Source organism: Corylus avellana, chromosome 5 (assembly GCF_965113065.1).
Source record: "Corylus avellana chromosome 5, dhCorAvel1.hap1.2, whole genome shotgun sequence".
NCBI classification, from domain to species: Eukaryota; Viridiplantae; Streptophyta; class Magnoliopsida; order Fagales; family Betulaceae; genus Corylus; species Corylus avellana.
The window spans coordinates 23,559,632-23,583,996 of NC_142494.1; the positions used below are offsets into that span (position 1 = coordinate 23,559,632).

At 35.7% G+C, this 24,365-nt stretch overlaps 3 protein-coding genes across 3 annotated transcripts; 2 read left to right on the plus strand and 1 right to left on the minus strand.

Annotated features, from left to right (window-relative positions):
• Nucleotides 1–1,909: 1,909 nt before the first annotated feature.
• LOC132180692 (cysteine-rich receptor-like protein kinase 2) lies at nucleotides 1,910–7,835 on the plus strand. Its single transcript, XM_059593599.2, has 8 exons — nucleotides 1,910–2,375; nucleotides 4,928–5,331; nucleotides 5,458–5,580; nucleotides 6,122–6,249; nucleotides 6,362–6,575; nucleotides 6,761–6,992; nucleotides 7,095–7,245; nucleotides 7,392–7,835. Exons 1-8 carry the CDS (start codon nucleotides 1,993–1,995, stop codon nucleotides 7,710–7,712), a joined length of 1,956 nt encoding a protein of 651 aa, XP_059449582.1. The 5' UTR covers nucleotides 1,910–1,992; the 3' UTR covers nucleotides 7,713–7,835.
• A 1,116-nt stretch (nucleotides 7,836–8,951) lies between these two features.
• On the plus strand, nucleotides 8,952–16,504 carry LOC132180693 (cold-responsive protein kinase 1). The gene is made up of 8 exons (XM_059593600.2): nucleotides 8,952–9,402; nucleotides 11,953–12,356; nucleotides 12,478–12,600; nucleotides 13,213–13,340; nucleotides 13,764–13,977; nucleotides 15,252–15,483; nucleotides 15,606–15,756; nucleotides 15,842–16,504. Exons 1-8 carry the CDS (start codon nucleotides 9,029–9,031, stop codon nucleotides 16,154–16,156), a joined length of 1,941 nt encoding a protein of 646 aa, XP_059449583.2. The 5' UTR covers nucleotides 8,952–9,028; the 3' UTR covers nucleotides 16,157–16,504.
• Nucleotides 16,505–16,644: 140 nt separating this feature from the next.
• LOC132182082 (ARM repeat superfamily protein) lies at nucleotides 16,645–23,268 on the minus strand. Its single transcript, XM_059595288.2, has 8 exons — nucleotides 22,101–23,268; nucleotides 21,423–21,507; nucleotides 20,117–20,213; nucleotides 19,365–19,428; nucleotides 19,210–19,266; nucleotides 17,661–17,698; nucleotides 17,477–17,558; nucleotides 16,645–17,005 (listed from the first exon to the last, which is right to left on the minus strand). The coding sequence occupies exons 1-8, from the start codon at nucleotides 23,193–23,195 to the stop codon at nucleotides 16,916–16,918; spliced, it is 1,608 nt and encodes a 535-aa protein (XP_059451271.2). The 5' UTR covers nucleotides 23,196–23,268; the 3' UTR covers nucleotides 16,645–16,915.
• Between the last annotated feature and the right edge of the window lie 1,097 nt (nucleotides 23,269–24,365).

Here is a 24,365-nt window from a genome sequence, read left to right on the forward strand (position 1 = left end):
ACGTCAGAAATTTCCTGACGTGTCAAAATTGACACGTCAGGAAATTTTAAAAAATATATATATTTTTTTTAAAAAAAAAAAAACAAATTGAAATCTTTGCACGGCAACTCCCTCACGCGTGAGGGAGCTGCGCCAATTTCTCTTTTCTCCTTTTTTTTCTCTTCAATTTGTTTCTGCAGATCTGCTTCATGTCTCCATGCTCTCCATTTTCTCAGTACTGTCTTTCTCTTCTTCTCTCTATTTACAAAAATCCAAACCGAAAAAGTCTTCAAAAAATCAAAAATCCAAATCAAAAAATCAAAAACCCAAACCTCAAAACCCAACAAATCTTCAAAAACCCAAAAAATCTTCTTATCTTCTCTTCTTCTTCTTCTACTCTTCTCCTTTTTTTTTTTCTTTTTTTTTTCCTTCTGCTTCTGTTCTTCTTTCCTTTTTCTTCTTCTTCTTTTGCTTTTCTTCAATCTGCTGCTTCTCTTCTTTTTATCTTCACCTTTTCTTTTTCTTCTTCCTCTAGAGACTAGCTTCGTACCGTGCAGATCAGAAGAGGGAGATTGAGAGAGGAGAGAGAGAGAGTGTGGGGAATTTCAAAATAAGAAGAGGGAAGAATAAAAAGAGGAAAAAATTTGGGTAAAAAATTTCAAAATCCCGCCCATGGCGAGTCTGTCTCCGCATGAAGTTTCCTGGCGTACCATGTTTGGCACGTCAGAAAAAGTCTCCTAAAAAAAAATTCTACATAATTATATATTTATATATAATTATATATATATATATATATATATATATATATATATATATATATATAGTATTCTGACGTGGTATATGTCGCCACGTCATAAATTATATAATTTTTAAATTCTTAAAATCTGTAATATTTTCTGATGTTGCAAAATTTAACACGTCAGAATTTTCTGACACATCATAAAATTTCTGACGTGGCAACAACACATGTACTGTAGCCACGTCAGAAAATCCTATTTTTTTTGTAGTGACGGTTAGAAGTTAATGATGGTTAAATTAACAGTAATTTTCTATTAAATAAATGATGATATAGACGTAATTTTCCATTGAATAAAAAAAAAAGATTTTGACTCTAATGGTCTCCTCCCGGTCAGTCGACTCTTCAGAAGATCACAAATTCAGTGTGAAGGCTCATAAACTTGCTTGGAATGATTCTCTTTCCATCTCTCTTTGGTCTCCTCCTCTCTCAGGTACTGTCAAGGCTAACTTTGATGTGACGGTTAAGAGTGATCAATTGTAGCTATAATTTTTAGTGACTATTGGTGAAACTTAAGCTGCTCTTTTAGCCTCTCAAATTGTTACCTCTCTTGGGATTTACTTGCTTTTGTGGGATGGAGATGCAATTAATATTATCGTTGCCATTCAGTAGTTGTCTCTTTTCAAATATTGAAATTTTGCATCTATTATTTTAGATATTAATGTAAACTTGCTTTCTTTGCATATATAATTGGAAGGTTCAAAAAGTTTCTAGGACTGTAAATTACTGCATGCATATTCTTTAACTAGATGAGTCACCTCAAATCTTGTGTTTAAAAGCATTTTCATTTGATATTTTGGTCACCTATTTTTTCTTGCATCAAAATCAAGAACGGAAAATCTCTCATTTGTAATCCTTTTTCCTATCCGCTTAAAAAAAAAAAAAACAACGTGGCTTCTGCTTGTTCAAGGACAACCCTGGAAACCCTGGCAACGTTTGGTCAGTTGAACCAATAACCACAGATAAACCTGTTCGATCTCCACGTGTACGGTTGGTGACGTTGTTTTTATTTTGTTTTCCAGAGCTAGTGTATTTTTGCCCCTTCAATATTTATATCCCCTGGCCTTTTCCTTATTTCTCATCTATAGCATCATTCTCATTCTCTCTCTCTCTCTCTCTCTCTCTCTCTATATATATATATATGAGGCAAACCTCCTCAAGTTCGATACACCAGCTGCTGCTACGTACTTCTGAGCTTTGATCTTAAAAAGCTAAAGATGATCAACCCATATAAAAAGATGCATGGGGTGTTCTCAATGACCGTAATATGTTGGTGGTTGACGGTGGTTGTTGCAGACCCACAGATCAATCTGTTACAGACTGGATGCAGCCCATTGAACGCGTCCAACGAGTCGGCCTTCTATTCTAATCTAAACGCCACCTTCTCGAAGCTCAGAGCACAGCTGAACAACAACGACAAATTCGCAACTGCAGAGCAAGTTACGGCTCCGGCGGCCTATATAAATGCGATTGTGCAGTGCAGGAACTACTTATCTAGTCCTGACTGCCTTGCTTGTTTCACCGCCGCCATCTCTCAAATAATCCGCAACTGTTCCGCAGCCAACGGTGCCCGCATCACGTACGATGGCTGCTTCCTCAGGTACTACCTACAGGCTACAACGTCCACGCCTTCTTTGTTATAATTCTGTATTTTTTTTTTTTTTCTTTTAGTCTACTAGTCAAATGAATGATATAATTTAGGGAAAAATACACTTTACCCCTGAACTGTCCACTCATTTTCACTTTTAACCCAAATATTTAAAAAGTGACACTTTACTCCCAAATTAAAGTATCTAGCATTAACACTCGACCCCAGAAGTATTTTGAGTTGACACTTTACTTCCCGAAGTAACTAAATTTTGGGGGGTAAAATATCAACTCATGGGATAAAGTGTCAATTCAAAATACTTCAAGGGTAAAGTGTATTTTATGGGGTCAAGTGTCAATATCAGATACTTTGGGAGATAAAGTGTCACTTTTTAAACATTAGGATTAAAAGTGCAAATGAAGGTCAAAATACTTCAGGGGTAAAGTGTATTTTTCCCTGTAATTTAATTCCATGAAATCAATTATTGATATAAAATAACTAAGTCAAATCAAAATTTTAAAATTACAATATAAATATATAATGATGGTTTATATAAATATTATCCCCGGACCTATGTTTTTTTCTAGAGGCTAGAGCGAACCGAACACGCAACCATCGAGTTCATTATCTTAGTCGAGAGTAGGTTGTGTTGTGCATGAAATTAAAATAACAGAATCTCAAAGAAGTAGAAAAGAACATAATAGAAAATAGATCACTCACACACGACATCAATATTTAAGTGGTCCGACTTAATAAGCCTACATCTAATTGGCGGAGACGATCCGAAGGAAATTTACTAACAAAAGATAGAGTACAAAAGTAACGGAGAGAAAATCACTCAAAACCAATACACCCAAATCTCACTCTGACACAAAAAAGAGAAAAATTAACAAAGAAAACTATCTTTTTCTCTAAGTGCCACAAGCCACAACAAAGTGAAAAAATCATAATGAGATATGTTGCTTCTAATTTTTCTCCCACGTCACTATGTTGCAAAGCCTCCATTTTTTATAGAGGTTCAAAGTTGGTCAGCAACTCCTTGTACAACTTGGAGTAAAGATACGTGTACTCCAAATTGGAGTAGTAAACCAACAAAAGCCAAAGAAGAAAAGTGTGGCTCGTAAAATCCCAAAACAATAGCCCAAAGACTCCAAGTCAAGCTTGGCATTCCAATGTCAGACGGGCCCCACTTCAAGACTTGAGTAATTCAAGGCACCACACAACAGGTTGAATATTCAACCAGTGGGTCTTCGTTTCTATGGTGGGGAGGCTTCGGATAATTAGGTGGAATTACAATTTTTTTTTAAAAAATAATTAATTTGCTATAAATTATCAAGGTCCCCTGTGTGTTTTCTTTTCTAGATGATTGAATATTAATTTGACTAGTCGGACGAAAGCATGGAAAAATCGTTTCTAAGAATTAATTTCTCGTCCTTTTCAGGGGCCCATTGTTAGAATTATTTGTTAAAAAATCGTTTCTAAGAATTAATTTCTCGTCTTTTTCAGGGGCCCATTGTTAGAATTATTTGTTAAGTTGGGGTCCATATATATATACAGATAATTCCAACCCTTGTTGACTTAATAAAAAAAATTATAATTTCTTTTTTAAATGGAGTACTTTTTTTTTTCATTTTTAATTTATAAAGGTATTTTTGTCTTTATAAAAAAAAAAAAAAAAAAAACTTTTAAAGGCATTCTTGTCTTTATGCGAGACAAAAGAGGTACATTGCAATTTTTTTGTAATTTAGAAAGACAATAATGCAATCTTCAGTTTTGAAGAACGTTAATTTAATAGAGCAGTAATGCCCCCCATCAACGCTATGTTAGCATTTTTCTTACATCAGATTAAAATAATAATTTTTATTTCATTGATAAAATAAATTTTTAAAAAAGTAAAAATCTTAAAAGAATAAGGAAAGAGAAGAGGTGGCTAAGGCACGGGCCAGCATCCCCAAGGGGAGGCATGAATCTTTACATATTTTTTATATAAGATGTTAAATATTTTTTCTGCTATCTTATACATAATAATTAAGTAATAAATATAACTTAGGCCACATGCACTTGGTAGTTATAATCATTTTCAAATTAATTAATTTTAAAATTTTATATGTTGGTGGGCTCTTACGTACTAACTTCCCCATCCTTCTTGGTAGTTACTAAAATCCACTTTTAGAAATGGCTTACATGCTGTTATTAAAATAATAGCATACAGTTTAATTAACGGTCAAGATTGAATTTTAAAGTTAACTTACTTTTACAAGGTTTTAATAGGAGAGAAAATGAAAAGAGATTTTTAGAAATTCAATGTTGACCCTTGATTAAACTACAGCATACATGCTGTTATTTTAATAACAGCATGTAAGCCAAATTCGGTTAGGAAGAGCACCTAGCATTTCCCTTAGTAAAATGGTAATAAATTACTGTTAAAAATATTAAAAAAAACATGTGATATATATATAACACTTAGCAATTATTAGAGTAGGTTAAAAAAAAAATTAAAAAAAAATTTAAACTAATTTGGAGGAAATTTCTGTTTGTTGTAATGTACATTAATTTGTTTTCAGGTACGAGAGCAGCAGCTTCTACGACCAAACCACTCAACCTGGTAATAAAGGGGATTGTGGTAATCAAACTACATCGCAGCCTAATGCTTTTAGTGCTGCGGTGAAAGAATTGTTGGTAGATCTCCAAGTTGCAACGCCTAGGATTAAGGGTTTCTTTGCAGCGAGCAAGAAGGAAGTGGTTGGTGGTGATGGTAACGCAACAGTGTATGCTGTGGCACAGTGTGTCGAAACAGTTAGTGAAAATGGTTGTCGGGATTGCTTGACAGTTGCGTCTACCAATGCAGAACTATGTCTTCCTAATGCGGCTGCTCGGGCAGTTGATGCTGGGTGTTTCATGAGGTACTCAAAAACGCCCTTCTTTGCTGATAACCAAACTACTAATATACTGCCCTTCTTAAGAAATGGTGAGTTTTGAGTACTGACACCTTTTCCCATTTTTTCCTGCGTTGTAATTAATTTGTATCAAATATTTTCATACTGTTGGACAATATTGGTATCTGCAAATTTTTCAGTAGTATTTTTAAATACAGGAAGTTCAAGCAAGAAGAAAGCCATTATTGCAGGAGTAGTTGGGGGTGTCGTAGGTGCTATTCTCATTATAGCCTTCTTTGTCTGGTTTACAATACAAAGAAGGCGCAAGCCAGTTATTCGAGGTAATGTGTACGTACCAAAGGTTTTCTGATAATATTTTAGTTATGATGTTTTATGTGCTTTCTTTTTTTTCGGCTGGCACAACAAATTATAAAGCTGTGATGAAATGATTTTTATTTTTTATTTTCGTTTCCAAATCATATTTTGAAAAGTTTGAAATCATGCCATGGGGTTTTTGAATTTTGAATAAAGAATAAAGTTTTCTTTTTAACTTCGTCGAAGAAAATCAATCTATGATCGAAACTAACACATTCTCATATGCAGTTTTAATGGAGCATACGATTCTCGATCACATGCATTTCAAAAAATGTATATGAAAATTAGATGTATTTTAGACGTATGTTAGTTTAATAATAAAAAAAATTATCAACTCAGTTCGGAAAAAAATTTTAGGGTTCAATAAATATTTTGAGCATTCATCATTTTCTCCTCATCTACCACAAATAATTAATCATAGATAAATACATCAAATTCATTTGTCGAAAAATAAGTAAGAGTTTTCCGCATATATTAGATGACCATAATTTTTTTACTCCATGACAGGTGACATATTAGGGGCAACTGAGTTACGAGGCCCAGTGAATTACAAGTACAAAGATTTGAAAGCTGCAACAAAAAATTTCAGCAAAGAAAACAAACTGGGAGAAGGAGGTTTTGGTGATGTATACAAGGTAAATTGTGAGCAGATATTCATCTAGATTTACCATTAATGCATTTATATATAATCCTCTGGTTGTATGGTTGATTAATTTTCCATCCCTTTATCCTTGCGTTATTGACTAGGGTACTCTGAAAAATGGGAAGATAGTTGCAGTGAAGAAACTGGCAATAGGCCAATCCTCAAGGGCAAAGGCAGATTTCGAGAGTGAAGTGAAGCTTATAAGTAATGTTCATCATCGGAATATGATCCGTCTTCTTGGGTGTTGTACCAAAGGGCCAGAACTACTTCTTGTCTATGAATACATGGCAAACAGCAGCCTCGATAAATTCCTGTTTGGTAACTTAAGCTCAACTCTTCAATGGTTCCACATAAATGCATTTAAGTTTAAATGTAGGCTCAAATACCATTTCATGAAAAAGATCAGAAGTACTGTGAATTATGGATGCTTTAATCTCTTTCTTTATTCTTCAATCTTTTGACTTGTATTTAATTTAAACAATATAATGGGATTGATCATATAGGTGAAAGACGAGGGTCTCTCAACTGGAAACAAAGATATGATATAATCTTGGGCACAGCTAGGGGTCTTGCTTATCTACACGAGGAATTTCATGCATGTATCATACATAGAGATATCAAAACCGGCAACATTCTTCTAGATGATGATTTCCAAGCCAAGATTGCAGATTTCGGGTTAGCAAGACTTCTACCCGAGGATCAAAGTCATCTCAGCTCCAAATTCGCAGGAACATTGTAAGCCAAACTAGTTAGAACCACCCCGCTTTCTTTGAAGTTCTTTTTGTTCCTTAATTACCATTATTCAATGATAGTTGCTAATTTTATGTAATCCATTAGAGGGTATACGGCACCTGAATATGCAATCCATGGGCAGTTATCAGAGAAGGTAGATATCTACAGTTTTGGTGTCGTTGTTCTTGAGATTATATGTGGCAGAAAAAGCAGCGAGGTGAAGAATGATCCTGACGGCGAGTACCTTCTTGAACGGGTAATTTCCCATATCAAATATGCTACTACTATTCATAAATTCTAATAAGAAATGGAAATATATATCTACTGCATCATAACAATACTAAAAGCTTTCTCTTTTTTTTCTTTTTCTTTTTTTTTTGTATTTTATGGTGCAATTAATAGGCATGGAAACTGTATGAGAATGACAAGCACCAAGAGTTGGTGGACGAAACCTTAGACCCAAACCAGTATACAATAGAAGAAGTGAAAAGAATTATAGAGATTGCTCTGTTGTGCATTCAATCATCACCTGCATTGAGGCCATCAATGTCTGAAGTTGTCGTTTTACTTAAAAGCAAAGGGCCAGTGGAGCGTCAGCCACCAAGCACGCCAGCCTACGTTGATTCTCAGAAGACAGTTAATGGAGACACATCCACTTCAACTCCATCATCTACATCTAATGCCACTGTCTCTACCTCTCAGTCTCAGGTCTCGGGTCGCTAATTAACATAAAAGATATCTTAAATTCTCTAGTGTCACTTCTGTGTGTAAAGATTGATATATAGCTTCCTTTATTAATTTGAGATTGTGTCTGCACGGACTTTAAAAGTTACTTTTAGTATTTAAAAAGTCATGTCAAATAAAAAACAGATATGATTGGTAAAAAAATTCTGAAAGTATTTCTTTTAAATGCACTTTTAGAAAAAGATGAAAAATAAAGCTTTTCTTCTAGATTAATGTTTTTTTTAAGTTTTTTTTCTAACGCAATCTCAAACATACTCTTAATATATATATATATATATATATGATGCATTTGGTGTGTGTTGGAAAAACAGTACAAGCTATATAGGTTTAGATTGGAATGAAATTCATTCCCTAATCCGTCAAAGGAAATTAATTCCCTGATGAATTTTAATGTGCATGGGGTACTTCCGTACTTAAACACAAATTAAAGGTGTTTGGTAATTTATTCCTAATAAAAAAAATTATTTATGGAATTTTAAATCTGAATACTAAGGTTGAGACATGAAATACATCTTTTTTGAATCACATAGATGTTATCATGTTAGCGAGACAAATATTCAATATTGTATTTTGTTGTGATTATGTTGGTAAGTGCCTTGGGGCACAAACCAAAAAAACCATTCAACTTAGTATGTTATAACTTACTTAATATGCTATGACTTTATGCTTATGCATTTTATTCGACATGTATTATAGTGGTTTTACTTAATATGCTGTGACATAAAATGCCAAAGACGTTGAAAAGACAAAATCAATTCCTAAAACCTTTTTAACAACCAACACGTCGAAAAAGATCATATCTTTTTGTATATTAATGTAATATATGATGAATTAGTGTACAAATGAAATTATTAAGTTTATGTAATGATTGGTTTAGGTACCTCTATTTTTAGTCTTGTTCAATGAATACTATGCTTATTAAAAATCTTCGTTTACTAGACTTACCGATAAATAAATAACGATATAGACAGAATTTTCCTTTGAATAATAATAATTAATAATATAATAAAAAGGAATTTTTGTGGACTTCAACAACTCTGGAAATTAACCTGACAAAGTTTGGGATCAGTTGTCATACAAACGCGTTCCCCATGGATTATTTTCCTTTGGTGACGTTCTTTTTGTTTTTTTGGCTTCCAAATTAATTTATAACAGTTCATATATTTGCCCAATAGTTGAAGCAAAACTTCTTCCTATTTCTATATATATATATATATATACAAGGCAAACTTCCTCAAGTTCCATATATATATATATATAACAAGTACTGCTACGTACTACTTCCGAGCTTGAAGATGAACCCAAATAGAAAGACGCATGGGGTGTTGTCAATGATGTTAATATGGTGGTGGTTGACGGCTGTGGTTGTTGCAGACCCACAGATCAATCTCTTAAACAGCGGCTGCAGCCAATACAACGTGTCCAACGAGTCGACCTTCTATGCAAGCCTAAACGCCACCTTCTCCGACCTCACAGCACAGCTCAACAACACCAACACCAGATTCGCAACTGCACAGCAAGTCACGGGTTCTGCCTATGCCATGGTCCAGTGCCGGAACTACCTCTCTACCGCCGACTGCCTCGCTTGTTTCACCGCCGCCATCGCTCAAATCCGCAACTGCTCCGCCGCCAACGGTGCCCGCGTCATCTACGACGGCTGCTTCCTCCGGTACGATACATTCTCCGCGCTTTCTTTGTCATAATTTTTTGTTTTTAGTCTACTATGGTTAAAAGAATGATATAATTTAATTTCTTAAAATAAATGATTTATTATATACTATAACTAATTCAATAATTAATTTGCTATAAATTATCATGGTCCCTAATTATGTGTTTTCTATTTTAGTGGATTGAATATTAATTTGACTATAGTAAGACAACTAATGTTATTTAGTAAATTCTCATATGACTGTCATATAATTATAATAATATGACAGTAAAACTCATTATTTGGATCAACAAAAACTTGTAAAAATAAAAATCCATGGTTGATATTCACTGTTATATCATCATAGTTATATATCCATCATATAAGAGCCTCCTAAATATCATTTTTTTCCTGTAGTTAGGGGTGTAAACGAGCCGAGCCTGAGCAAACTTCCCTTGTTTTGGCTCAGCTCGTTTAAATTTTACTCAAGCTTAAGGACGAGCCAAAAAATCGAGCCCGAGCTTGAACTCATAATAAGTCGAGCCAGCTCGCGAGCTGGCACTTATATTTAATTTAATTTAATTTTTTATTATAAATTTAAACTTGAAAGCCAGCTTACATATCAGCATTTGCTTAGCCTAACTAGCTGAGTATGGAGCCTGAGTCAATACAACAAAGCATTTGGTTTCAAATATAGAGGATATGCATCATTTTATAATAAAATGATGCTATTAGAAAATAAAAAAATCGTCAATTTTTAATATTAATATGAGCAACGTATGTGAACAATCAATTTGAGCCTTATACGAACTGCTCACGGGCCTAACCGAATCGAGTCGAGTCAAGTCGAGTTGAGCTTTCTTCGTTTAATATTCGAGCTAGTATTTGTGTTCACAAAATGCCTCATTTAATAATCGAATCGAGCACAAGCAGAGCCCGAACTCGCTCGTAGGCCCCTACCTGTAGCGGAACCCATGCATGAAAAATCCGGTTGGTGAGCTGTTTCGAAAAAGTAATTAAGAATTGATAGAAATTTTCTCTAAACTAGTATGAAGGAAATATCTTCCAATCTATTTAAAATAGTGTCACGTGTCTATAAACATTTAAAAGACACATTACATTTAGTCTAAGATAGTAAACTTTTAAGAATTTAATGTGTCTTTTAAATGTTTATAGACACATGACGCTATTTTTTATTTTTTTTTTTGATATGTCCGCACAAGATGGGGGAGGGAGATTCGAACTAGTGACCATCACTTCATTCGATGTAGTCCAGCCGATTGAGCTATCTCTTGAGAACTACATGACACTATTTTAAATAAGTTGGAGGATATTTTCTTAAGATTAATTTAGAAAAAATTTCTGTCCATTAAGAATTAATGTATGGTCTTTTTCATTGTTATTATTATTTTGTTATGGTGGGTCCATACAGATAATTCCACCGCTGAGCCGGCGTTGACTGAGAAGAACAATTAATGTCCGGTCTTTTTCATTGTTAGAATTATTTTGTTATGGTGGGTCCATACGGACAATTCCACCGCTGAGCCGGCGTTGACTGAGAAGAACAATTAATGTCCGGTCTTTTTCATTGTTAGAATTATTTTGTTATGGTGGGTCCATACGGACAATTCCACCGCTGAGCCGGCGTTCACTTAAAACAAGTCACCTTGTAGACCAGGATACGTGGTATTCGGTGGCTACCCCTTTTAAAGGGCTCAGGTTTAAACGGAGCCTGATAATAGTTAATATCAGTCATTTTAGTTTCTAACACAGTAAAACATTTTTTTACTATATTCTTTCTCTCTCTTTTTAATAAAAATAATATTAAAAGAAAGTAAATAGTTGGATAAACGACGGTCAGAGTTTATATTGAAAAACTAACGGGTAAAATAAAGAAAATGTATTTTCATGAATTCTTTTATTTCTTTTTGTTATTATTTATATTTTTTGTGATTATTTTTATAAACACGTTTGTTTTTGCAAAAGTATTTTTAAAATTAAATTATAATGAGCAATTCGTGCCTGACTTGAGCAATATGTTAGTTTAATTAAGGAAAATGTTAAGCCTAAATAAGTTCTTCATATTTGGTCCATATTCTCTTACAAATTTAATAAATTAATTATTAAATTTGTGGGGTTTACTATTGACTTATATGAAGTCCATATAAATTTGCAAATTTAATGGTCGATTTGTAAGATAAGATAAACCAAATATGAAAAAAATATTACTCATATTATTTTTCTTTAATTAATATTTTAACACAACCCTTTAACAGGTGGGGTCTAATACCGAATAATACGTGAAATATTTAATTAAAATAAAAGGTGAATATGAATAGGGTCTCAAATGAAATGGAGCGTATAAGTTGTGTTTTTTAGATGGGTAAAATTATTATTTTAATTTTTTGATAATTTTTCGGGTGAATAATAGAGACAATGTTTAAACTCAATACCTTTATTGTAAGACAATGTTAAATCAGGCTTAAATTTATAAAAAAATAAATAACAAAGTTAATAACTTAATAATTTAATTAATTAATGATCAATTATGTACTTCAAATTTGTTTTCAGGTACGAGAGCAGCAGCTTCTATGACCAGACCACTCAGCCTGGTAATAAAGGGGTTTGTGAAAATCAGACAGCATCGCAGACTCCTGCTTTTAGTACTGTGGTGAAAGAATTGTTAGCAGATCTCCAAGTTGCAACGCCTAGGATTAATGGTTTCTTTGGTGCGAGCAAGAAGGAAGTGGTTGGTGATGATGGTAACACAACAGTGTATGCTGTGGCACAGTGTGCTGAAACAGTTAGTGAAAATGGTTGTCAGGATTGCTTGACAGTAGCGTCTACCAATGCAGAACTATGTCTTCCTGGTAGGGTTGGTCGGGCAATTGATGCTGGGTGTTTCCTGAGGTACTCAGACACGCCCTTTTTTGCTGATAACCAAACTACTGATATAAGTCCCTTCTTAGGAAATGGTGAGTCTTTAGTACTGACATCTTTTTTCCAATATCAATTTTTTTCATACTGTTGGACCATATATTGGTCTCTGCACATTTTTTAGTACTGAAATTGGCGATGCCTTATTTTGAATTACAGGAAGTTCAAGCAAGAAGAAAACCATTATTGGAGGAGTAGTTGGGGGTGTTGTAGGTGCTATTCTCTTTATAGCTTTCTTTGTCTGGTTTACAATACTAAGAAGGCGCAAGCCAGTTATTCGAGGTAATGTGAGAACGCCAAAGGTTTTCTGACAATATTTTAGTTATGATGTTTTATGTGTTTTTTTTTTTTTTTTTTTTTGGCTGGGACGGCAAATTATAAAGTTGTGAAATGATTTGTATCTTTTTTCTTTCTTTTTCCAAATCATCGTTTGAATAGTTTGAAATCATGCCATGAAGTTTCTGAATTTAAAGAACAAAGTTTTTCTCCATGGGTAGGAAAAAGTCTGTCTTTTGAATTCACATGTTCTCATTATCTCATATACACTTTTAATAGTACATCCGAGAAATGTCACATGTGAAATTGGGTTAGAGAAAATTTCTTCAGCTCAGTTTGAAAAACTTCAAGAAATATTTTGACAAGCTATGTAGACATAGAAAGAATAACTTCCCATTATTTTCTTAAATACTATCATTTCTTGTTCCTCAGTCCAATTTCTGTCGAGTTGTCGATTTCTAAAATATGTCAACTACTTCTCACTCCTTAAGCTTTTTGTCATTTGCTTCTCATCTACTGCAAATAATTAATTTTGGATACCTCAAATTCATTTATCAGAAAATATGTGAGAGTTTTCTTCACATATTAGATGACCATAACTTTTTTACTCCATAGCAGGTGACATACTAGGGGCAACTGAGCTGCGAGGCCCAGTTAATTACAAGTACAAAGATTTGAAATCTGCAACAAAAAATTTCAGCGAAGAAAACAAACTCGGAGAAGGAGGCTTTGGTGATGTATACAAGGTAAAACTGAAGAAACTAGTGAATTACAAGCCATACGCACATCTTGCATCACGTTCTTCATGTGATTTCAAGGAGTACTCCCCCCCTCCCCTATTTCTGTCAATCTATGGTTTGGTAATATGAAAAGGCAATGGTGCTCTCTTTACGACTCCTTTGCCCATTTAGTGTGCATTTGGAATTGTATTGAAAAATATAGCTTTTATCCATAGAATAAGCCTGAAAGAGTTTTTACCGAACGGATTCATTTTTGCTTGGCATAGCTTTTTATGTACTAAAATCACTTTTTAAGCTCCTTAACGCAATCTCAAACAAGCTTTTAGTTGCTATTAGATCTTCATCTAGGTTTACCATTAATGCATTTATAATCCTCTGGTTGTATGGTTGACTAATTTTCCATCCCTTTATCTTTGCATTATTGACTAGGGTACTCTGAAAAATGGGAAGATAGTTGCTGTGAAGAAACTAGCTATAGGCCAATCCTCAAGGGCGAAGGCAGATTTCGAGAGTGAAGTGAAGCTCATAAGTAATGTTCATCATCGGAATATGATCCGTCTTCTTGGGTGTTGTACCAAAGGGCCAGAACTACTTCTTGTTTATGAATACATGGCGAACAGCAGCCTGGATAAATTCTTGTTTGGTAACCTACTTATCAATGTTTTCACATAAATGTAGGATTAAATATTATTTCATGAAAAAGAGAAATATTGTCAAAACGAATTATGGATGCTTTGGTCTCTTTCTTTGTTCTTCAATCTTTTGCTTAGGGCATTTTCAATCCTTTGGGAGACCAAAAGGCTTCGATTTTCTAGATTGCTAAGGGCGTGAGGCTAAATTTTACTAGCATATATAGATGTAAGAAGCAATGGATTTGATTGATTTCAGAAGTTGTGTAGGGGTGACTCCTAGGCTAATTGCTGAGGACTTCAATGTGGTTAAAAGTGTTCAAGAGAAAGGGGCGAAAAGTAGGTTGAATTCCTATTAAACTGAGTTTGTGGATTGCTCTTACCATTTGGAGATTGAGGATTTGGCATTTACTGGTTCTCTTTACACTTGGAATAACAAGAGGAGTGGGGAGGACTTTGTGACAAAGAAGCTAGATCGGGTTATGGCAAATGTTGAATGGATTGGTAAATATGGGAATACGGATGTAGAGTTTATCGAATGTGGGATTTCTGACCACTCTCCAGCTGATTTTGCTGGAGTAACTTGTATTGTGTTGTTCTTTTATAGAAAAGCTAATTCATCCCAAAAACAAAAGTAGGAAGAAAGGGATTGAGGTGCTCCTAGGATCAACTCTGGGTCAATATGCTGCACTGAGAAGTGTTCAGTGTGTGCATGATTAAATTGGTTGAGAACTTGAGTCAATAAAGGTAGAAGAAATAGTTGAGGAAGGAATCGCAAGTGAATGAGGGAGTTCATGAATATGAAATGAAACTTTTAAAACGTAATCTTTATTCAAATATTGGGACATAAGAAGAGTTGTTCTTTGTACAATCTGCCTAAATTAAGCTGCTTGTCCTCAGTATGACCTTATCTTCTCTCTCTCTCTCTCTCTTGCTCTATTGCTCTCCCTCCCTCCGTTTTTTCAGCAGACACATTCCTCTAGTGGGTCCTGAATTGACAACCACAATCTCAACCTTATTATTATGTCATTGCTATCTGAGTATACAGATTGGTTTCTTTTCTTTTCTTTTCTTTTCTATTCTTTTTTTACCTCGCTTTTGAAGATTTTCTGAAAGCTAGAGTTTTGCATGTTACTGCATTCTTTCTGCTTTTGCATCTCAATAAATTGTTCGTGCAACTATGTAAGAAAATTCCAGATTTATTATAATTGATGCATTCACTCTTTTGACTTGTTTTGTAACTTGTATTTAATTTGAACATCCTAATGGGATATTGGGATTGATATAGGTGAAAGACGAGGGTCTCTCAACTGGAAACAAAGATATGATATAATCTTTGGCACAGCTAGGGGTCTTGCTTATCTACACGAAGAATTCCATGTATGTATCATACATAGAGATATCAAAACCGGCAACATTCTTCTAGATGATGATTTCCAAGCCAAAATTGCAGATTTCGGGTTAGCAAGGCTTCTACCCGAGGATCAAAGCCATCTCAGCACCAGATTTGCAGGAACATTGTAAGCCAATTAAACTAGTTACAAGTTAGAACCACCCCCACTTTCTTTCAAGTTTGTTCTTTTGGTTCCTTATTAATTACCATTATTAGATGATAGCTAATTTTATCTAATTAATTCATTAGAGGGTATACGGCACCTGAATATGCAATCCATGGTCAACTATCAGTAAAGGTAGATATCTACAGTTTTGGTGTTGTTGTTCTTGAGATTATATGTGGCCGAAAAAGCAATGAAGTGAAGAATGATCCTGACGGCGAGTACCTCCTTGAACGGGTAATTTCCCATATCAAATATATATGGTTATATATATCTACTGCATCATCACAATACTAAAACTATTTGATGGTGCAATTAATAGGCATGGAAACTGTACGAGAATGACAAGCATGAGGAGTTGGTGGACGAAACCTTAGACCCAAACGAGTACACAGCAGAAGAAGTGAAAAGAATTATAGAGATTGCTCTGCTGTGCGTTCAGTCATCACCTGGTGTGAGGCCCTCAATGTCTGAAGTTGTCGTTTTGCTCAAAAGCAAAGGGCCAGTGGAGCGGCAGCCACCAAGCAAGCCAGCCTACGTTGATTCTGAGAAGAAGGTTCGTGGAGACAGATCCACTTCAACCGCATCATCCACATCTAATGCCACTGCCTCTATCTCTCAGCCCACGGGTCGCTAACGTATGTAAAAGATATCTGGAATTCTCAACCGCCACTTTGGTGCATAAAGATTGATATATAGTTTCCTTTGCTTAATATTTATGTATACAGTGCATCTCCAGCGAACTGAAGAAAAGTTCTTCCTGGAGTGTTCTTTATTGAAAAAACTGATAATAAGAGACAATTGTAAGGAACCAAATGCTTGACATAAATGACTTTGAAGCTTCAACCGATAAGCATTTGAATTCATCTTCTCAACTATCTCCAACGGTCCAATCTTCCTCACTCTTAGCTTACGTTGGAATTATTTCAAGTTCAATTTGAGTGGTAACCATTGATGATCTTTCATTTCCTAAGATGCTATTGAAAAAAATAAAAATGAAGATGTATTTTAATAGATTGGTATGAAACTAACATACAATTTAACCAAATTCTATTTGACATCATCAACAAAACCTCATAAACATACCACGGGAAATATGAATTTTGAGCAATTGTTAAAAACTCATTAAAATGAATCGATCTTTAATAAAACTTCATGTTTTCTTCTAAAAGAGTTTCTAGGATCCTAACTGTTAAGTAAAACCTAACAACCTTGATTAAAAAGGCTAAGCAGAACCTACTCCTTTCATTGCCTGGACCGTAAAATTCGAGTATAATTTTCTTTCCATGGAATTTGCAATGCCCGTTTACCATTCTTGACCTTTCAAGAATCATATAAGGTCCACCATTTTCACCATACTTCAGTGCTGCAAAAGTTAATTCTGTCACCAAATAAATCAGAAGGCTGAAATGAACCTTTGAATCTTTGCCTGTGCTCGCTCCTTCTCTTCTGGTCCATCCAAATCACCAATATTGTCATGATATTCCTGTGATCCAGGAAAGGATGCAAAAGTGTCCTGAAATTAGAATACTACACATAATCGGGTGACTGCTAAGGCACAGAGCACCCAAGGGTCATTTTTTGGCAACAATCCTTGTATATAATTTCAAGAGCTTTAACCCCTACAAAGTTTCAACTACAGCCAAAAAGGAAGAATTCTAAGAAACACTTATATGTACCATGGCAAGGATGGGGGGATATGAATGAGAAGACTACACAGAAGTTATTAAAAATCTTAGTCTGGGCCGATCTTAAGCTCAAATTGTGGACTTTTAAAGTAAGCACACGTCCAAAAAACCTCAAACACATGATGTAAAAAATATCAGAACAAATTGTGTGAAAAGTAATCACAAATTTTACAAACACACTGCTACAAGCATGCCAAAAACAACAGATCAAGAAGAGAAACTTTAAAAACAAACTAAGTTGGGGAGTGAAGGAGCCTGAAAGCATATACCTGTAGTATATCCCTGACGTCCTTCTTAGTAAGTTTTTGCTGCTTGAGCAGTAGTTCAATTCTCGCTCTCATTTGAGGGTGCCTGCACAGAAAATAACTCTCAAGTTATGGAGTGAAGACCCGAACTAGAGGCTAGAATAAATCTCTTCATAAAAATATCTAAAACTCAAATGCAAAAGCTTACTCAGTGCACCAAAGATGGCCCAGAATCACGGCAATCAACTGCATGATCATAGGTAAAAAGGTTAAAACACAAAAAGACAAAGGGAGAGCTCGACTGCGATAAGCCATAAGAAATCTCAACTCTCCTTGATCAAAGAAAACGAAATCTAATAAATAGCATTTCATGAGCTATACAGTCCCTTCGGAGTCATAAATATTACTTTAACATAGCATTATATTTTCATTAAGAGACTGATTTATTATTCTTTAACATTAAAAATGGATATGCAAAAAAAAATATGGATATAAAGAAGAAAAAAACTAGAGATGATTTAACTCAATGTTGCCAGACATTTCTCTAACAAGGACAAGAAACAACTGGGTATTCCTAACTACTTAACATAGAGAAATAATGCAACTATTTTTAGGCTGCTATACAACAGAATCAACCATCTCATAAGATTACTACAAGCTTTATCAGAAGTCTCCTAAGTGTGATCCAGGTGGCAACCATATAAGATTGGAAATCTTAATTGATCAAAACCAAGGGTGGCTTAGAGCATAAGTAAAGGATCATTGAAAGTCCCAGGCCCCCTCCTATTGATTTTGGTGCATCTCTTTCTAGTTTTGCAAAAAGGTACAAGTATAAACACAACCAGGCTCTCAACCTTCTCGTTAATCAGATATAACCTCCATTATTTTCTTTGACCACCTGCATTGAGAAAAGCAGTCCATGTGGACGACCCCAATTTAGTTGGAATAATATTTAGTTGAGTTCAGAAATCTGCATCAGGATACCCACTTTTTTTTTTATAGCTAATCAAGCAAATACCATTAAAAAAACATAAGGCGCCTCTAAGTAAATAGGGAGTATACACAAGGAACACCAAAGCAAAAATAGAAAAAACCCAAAAAAAAGGAGAAACACCATGACACCCACAAAATAAACCCTAATCCCTCACAGAAGCCCTAAACCCACAAAATAACCCTTCCTTTACCCCAGCTAGAACCATTGCCTCTAGCATCAAAGCTAATAGAACATCCCAAATTGTTACATTCCCTCCTCCCCTTCAGAGTAGAAGCAGCACCCACAACCTCACGATGTTGTCAGGATACCCAATTAACCTTGGGAATTTTTAAATCGGTTAAAGTGCCTTTTCTCCTTATCTTGATAAACTATCCATGGAATTCACAATTTAGATTTAATGAATTGAAATATCCCATATTATTCACCAACACAATTGCAATTAATGTCACCAAACAAATTCTCAAGATTTTCATTTCAATAAAAGGAACCTTTCTCAGACATTTGAATTAATTAGTAGCAATATAATTACTCAAAAAATGTGCATTCTTTGTTTTCATCTCAGACATTTAAAGGTAGCACTTATGCATACCAAACCAAAACAAAAATGGTCACATGAACAAACCAGAAAAAATGGGTTATATTAGCAATTGAATAAGGTATAAACGGTAACTTTGATCATTATGTGTGCCTAGATTTTACCGGAACCTGTCCACAAAGTCAATTTTGATAGTTAAAAATGGCAAGTCATCAACAAAAATCTAACCTGAAGAGTATAAAGTCCAGATTCTAGCCTCCGATTGTACTTCTCATCTTCATCCATCTAAACAAGGTAAGAAAATTGAATCTTAATTCTAGTTGAAAGTGAAGTTACTTCAATATGGTACACAGAAATGAGAACCAAAAAACAGAGTAAATAACCTCCAAATCATCAAGTTCAATACTGTCCAGCCGTTCAGTCTCTGTTTTCACTCTATCAGAATATCTGAAAAAATTCGACATTTTTGAAATTAGATAGAAGCCATTAAATGAGGTTCACTCCTCCCATATTATTACTCTTCACTCTTTTCTTTTTCTTTTTTTTTTTTCCTTTTAAGGGTAAATACAATTTTACAATCCTATACTCAGTGGTAAGTTACAATTAGCTCAATGAACTTCTAATTTTAAGTAATATAATCCTTTAATCTTTAGCATAATAGCAAAAGGATTTAGGTCCAATCAAAGACTACCCATAATAAGATTGATGGAATTTGAAAACATGGGGTTATGTGACCAATAGAGTTATGCCATTCCAAAGATAAAATGGGTCACCAACCGTGGAAACCACCAACAGTCAGAACTATACAGGGTGTTTACTGGCAGTGGCCATGAAGGCCAGGGTGGAGCTAATGCTGTCACCAATCATTTTAATGGCCCTTATTGAGAGCCTCATCATCAAATTTCACTAACTGATTTCTTTGATTGGGCTTGATTGCAACAATTGGAAAATTTTAAGTACTTGATTGCTTGAATTAGAAGTGTAGAGACTTAATTGAAACTTACCCTGATCTACGAAGTAATAAAACTTATTTGTCTTTTCTTGAATCTTGACTTTTAAGATAATGGAAGACTCTCAAGAGTCTAATCCTGATCATTCAATACTTGAAGAAATAAACAAACAAAAGAAAGCCCACCTCATATAGAGTTCCATAAGCCGGTCAATTTTTTCACACTCATTTTCCACAAACTTACTTAACAATCTTTCCCTTCTAGAACCCCTTAAAATTCCACCTGGAATGAAAATATTGAGCAAGGTCAGATGACGTCTATCTTCATAAAAGAATAGATAGGCTTGATAAGAGATGCACATGAATGGGACGATCCTACATATGCATATATTTCAGTACTGTGAGCTTATGCAGACCCCATCTATGTAGAAAAGCAAAAGCATACGCAGATCCAAGAAATATGTATTCAAAAAATGGGTGTAAGCTATACGAACACATACAGGAGAAACCTCACCAATTAAGATCTCAACACCACAAATTAAGGGCATCCAGAAAACGAAAAGGAGAACAAACAGAATCAAAACTACAATATACTGACAGCCAAAAAAGCAACAATTCTAGAAACACCAACTTGATTTTATGCACAGAAAGTTCAACACCCTCAACTGTCCTACAATTCCTTAACTTCCAAATGTGGCAACATATAAGCAATGAAATATATTTTCCATTGTCATCAATTGATAAAATTCATCCACCCAAATTAGGCAGAATCACAAAGGCACAGAAAGCTTAACAACAAACTCCGCAGTACCAACCTGATACTCAGATCACAAAGGTAAGATTTTTTCTCAACTCCGTAATTGAGCACATGATAGATATAAAAAGGGAGAGAATTAGAATCTTTAACAAGTTGAGTGGCACATGTCATACTAAAGGTAATCGGAGCATATTAATTATATATATAAAATAAAATAAAAATAAAAAATCAAACAATTTTAGTCATGGGACATAGAGATTGTCCGCATGGTGGGAATTAGTTTATCCCCAGACTAAGGTGGTTGGGACATAGTCATCCCATATGTCTACATTTAAATGTCGAAGTCATCAAGAACATGGAGAATGTTAATAGTATAACCAACTGATTTTATCTTCAAACTGACTTAACCAGTACCACTAAGAAAGGTCCACAAGTCAAAGGTAAGGACACAAGATAATATTTGAGATTATTAAAATCCTAAATTTTTCCTCAATAATGGACCCAGTAAAGTAATGTAAGGTCATTTAAAATAAAGATCAGCAAGATATATAAGCTGTGTGGCTCCTATAACAGCCAAGTGTATAATAAGTACATAAGATTTCCTTTCCTTAATAGGGCTATACAATTCAAACAGCCGGACAAGATCAAACCCCTGGCTTGCCCTCCACCCCTTCTTTTGAGGAAGGAGACGGCCATTTGATCCAAAGACCATTGGCTATATAACTTCCTGCTTACCAAATAAAGATGCAATCAGTGATACAATGCGCTCTTCTAACTCCTCTTGGTAGCGCTCTTTCTTGTTCTTCTTACTCATGGGAATCTAGAAAATAGAAGACACAATATGTTAGTGCTATGAACTTTTAAGGAAAACGTGATTACAAACTCAGTGTATACATTGCAGAAGCAGGTCCACTACATTATGAAAAATAAAATAAAAAATCCTTGACAAATCCCACCATTTTCGAACATCGTGCTCCAAGCACACACAGTCAGAGTACAGTAGTGGATGCAGATTGGCAGTGCACGTGCAAAATAAAGCCTCATGCAGATTTTTAAGCATGAAAGAAAGAATATGACCTTGAATTGTGTTCAGCTCAATTGGAATAACCTACTCTCGAGTCTAGCTATCTTAGATAATTGGAGACTGTTTTTGGCAGTCTCAATGAACGTTTGTTCAATTGTGCATTTCTTACTCTATTAAACTTAACATTGTAACTTTAGAAGGCATTTTTTTTCTTGTACAACCCCTGAAAAGAACCTAATTTGTTTCTCTTTTATTTCTTAACCGAATTTCTTTTACTTATTAAAAACACAACGTGCACAACAAAATGATAATACCATACATATCATATTGCAACGTAAACATACTTTTACTCAATAGGATTAGTACTAGTAAAATGGCATGTTGTTTACCTTACCCATGAAAGCAGCAAACGCAGTCTTCAAGCCCAGAACATCCACAAAACGCTCGCAGGCAGGCGGGTACTTGGTCATCGCGAAATCAAGCGCCCTTATGGCCGACCCATAAGCCGACTTCTTCTGCTTCATAATAATAATCATCAACTCCACACCCTCGGCCTTCAAAAACCTCTCCTTGTTCTCCAGCGGCATCAGCAGACAACACAAGCAATCGAACAAATTCTCCAGCATTTCCTCCTCGTCCGAGCTCTTGGGGTCTTTGGACTTGTACATGGCCACCGCCTGGAGCACCACGTCCACTCCATTCATCTGCCCAACACGCCTCTGGTTGGCCGCGCTGCTCTGCAGCAGGATCGCCAGTATCTCCGATGCGTACTGCTTGTTGGAATCGAACTCCCTCAACTTGATCCTCCCCAGCAGCCACTTGAGCAGCTTCGTCCTCTCGCACACCAGCTCCGCCACCGCCGGCTTCACCTCAATCAGGTTCTCAACGGTGGCGAGAGTGCTGTACACGGCGGCCGCCTCGTCCTGGTCGGCCGCAGCGTCCGTGTCGGACAGCCGGTGGAGATTCTGGACGAGCAGCTCGAGCACGTTGTTCTCGACCAGCGCGTCGACGAGGACCCGCGCGTGCTCGTGGCTGTCCTCCTCCTCCTCGTCGTTGTCCGGGTCGGTCAGGTCCTGGAGGAGCTGCACGACGTCGATAGCGATGTCGGTGTTGTCGTGGGCGAGGAGGTTGAGGATGGAGGGGATCGCATTGAGGTTGACGAGGTCCGGGTAGAGCTCGGGGCCGCCAGCGAGGATCTTGAGTCGCTGGAGGTCTTCGTGGAGTTCGAGCTCGGAGTCGGCGAAGCGGTCGGGCTGGTTGGGGTACTTGAGGCGGGCCTCGATGTTGTCCTTGAGGCGGCGCTCGAAGGAGAGCACGAGTTTCTTGAGGGTCCTTTGGTCGAGCACCTCCACTGCGCTCTGGGATTTCTCCAGTGCCTCGAGGAGAGAGAGGTCCGCGTTGCTGTGGACACCGTTGGAGGACCCCGGAGGAGGAGGACGAGAGAAGACGTCGTTGTCGTCATCTCGTTGTTTGCGTTTCGACATTTTTGCCTTCGCTTTTCTTCTTGGCCTCCTCGATGAATTGGGGAGCTTCTCTCAGACTCTTCTGTTGAAACCCTTCCCCCTCCCTTCTTTCTCCCCTTTTTTTTTTTTAATGATATCGGAGGAAGCAAATTGAAAATGTCTAATAAAAGAGGGATGGATTGTAATTTTTTTTTTTACGTAGATTTTCATGTTTTTAAGTTTGATAATGTAATTATATTTCTCAATTATAGAGAATAAATAAATTTTTTAAGGTCGACCAAATGATGGACAAAATAAAGATAAGATCATCGGAGTAACGTCGGTTGACCGCTCAGTAAATAATTTAAATAGAAGAAGTTATGTTTTTTTTGGTGGGGGGAGTTGTCACATTTTTTATGTAAGGTTGGTTTTTAGTGGGTGTTGCTTGATTATTTACTACATAATGGGCTCATAACTGTGAAATTAATATAGGCCTATTTATTAAGTGAACCTTAGGTTATTTATTCTCATATCAATTGCCCTTCATTTTCATGTCCAACTAGAATTGACCGTAAATGATATCGGGGGAAGCAAATTAAAAATGTCTAATAATCGAGGGATAGATTGTCATTTTTAAGTTTGATCGTGCAATATTATATATCGAATCTCAATTCGAGAGAATAAATATATTTTATTATGGGTAAACTATTGATGATGTGAATTTTTGTAAGGTTATAAGAACGATGGGCACTTACAAAATAAGGACAAGACCATCAAAATGACACCACCTCGGCGGGCGGTTTTCTTAAGGTATTTCCTATATATATATATATATATATATATATATATATGTCACAATAACACGAGCATATATTTCTTATGTTTTTCACTTGGTTAGTAGTTTATGAGTGCGCCTCAATCTATTCATTATGTTGCTATTCTTCGTATCTTGTGTTATGTCAATAGACTTTTGTTTTAAGGACTACACTTCTCTTCACATTCCTCCCTTGAGTTATGCACCTATTTTGATGCAAATTGGGTTGGTGATCTCACAGATCACCGCTCCCTCACTGGTTGTTGTTTCTTATTAGGGACTTCTCTAATTTATTAGAGCATTAAGAAACAGTCCCTTATCACACAATCCAACACTGAGGCTAAGTACCGTGCGCTTGCTAACACTACTTCTAAACTGTTGTGATTACATTGGCTGAC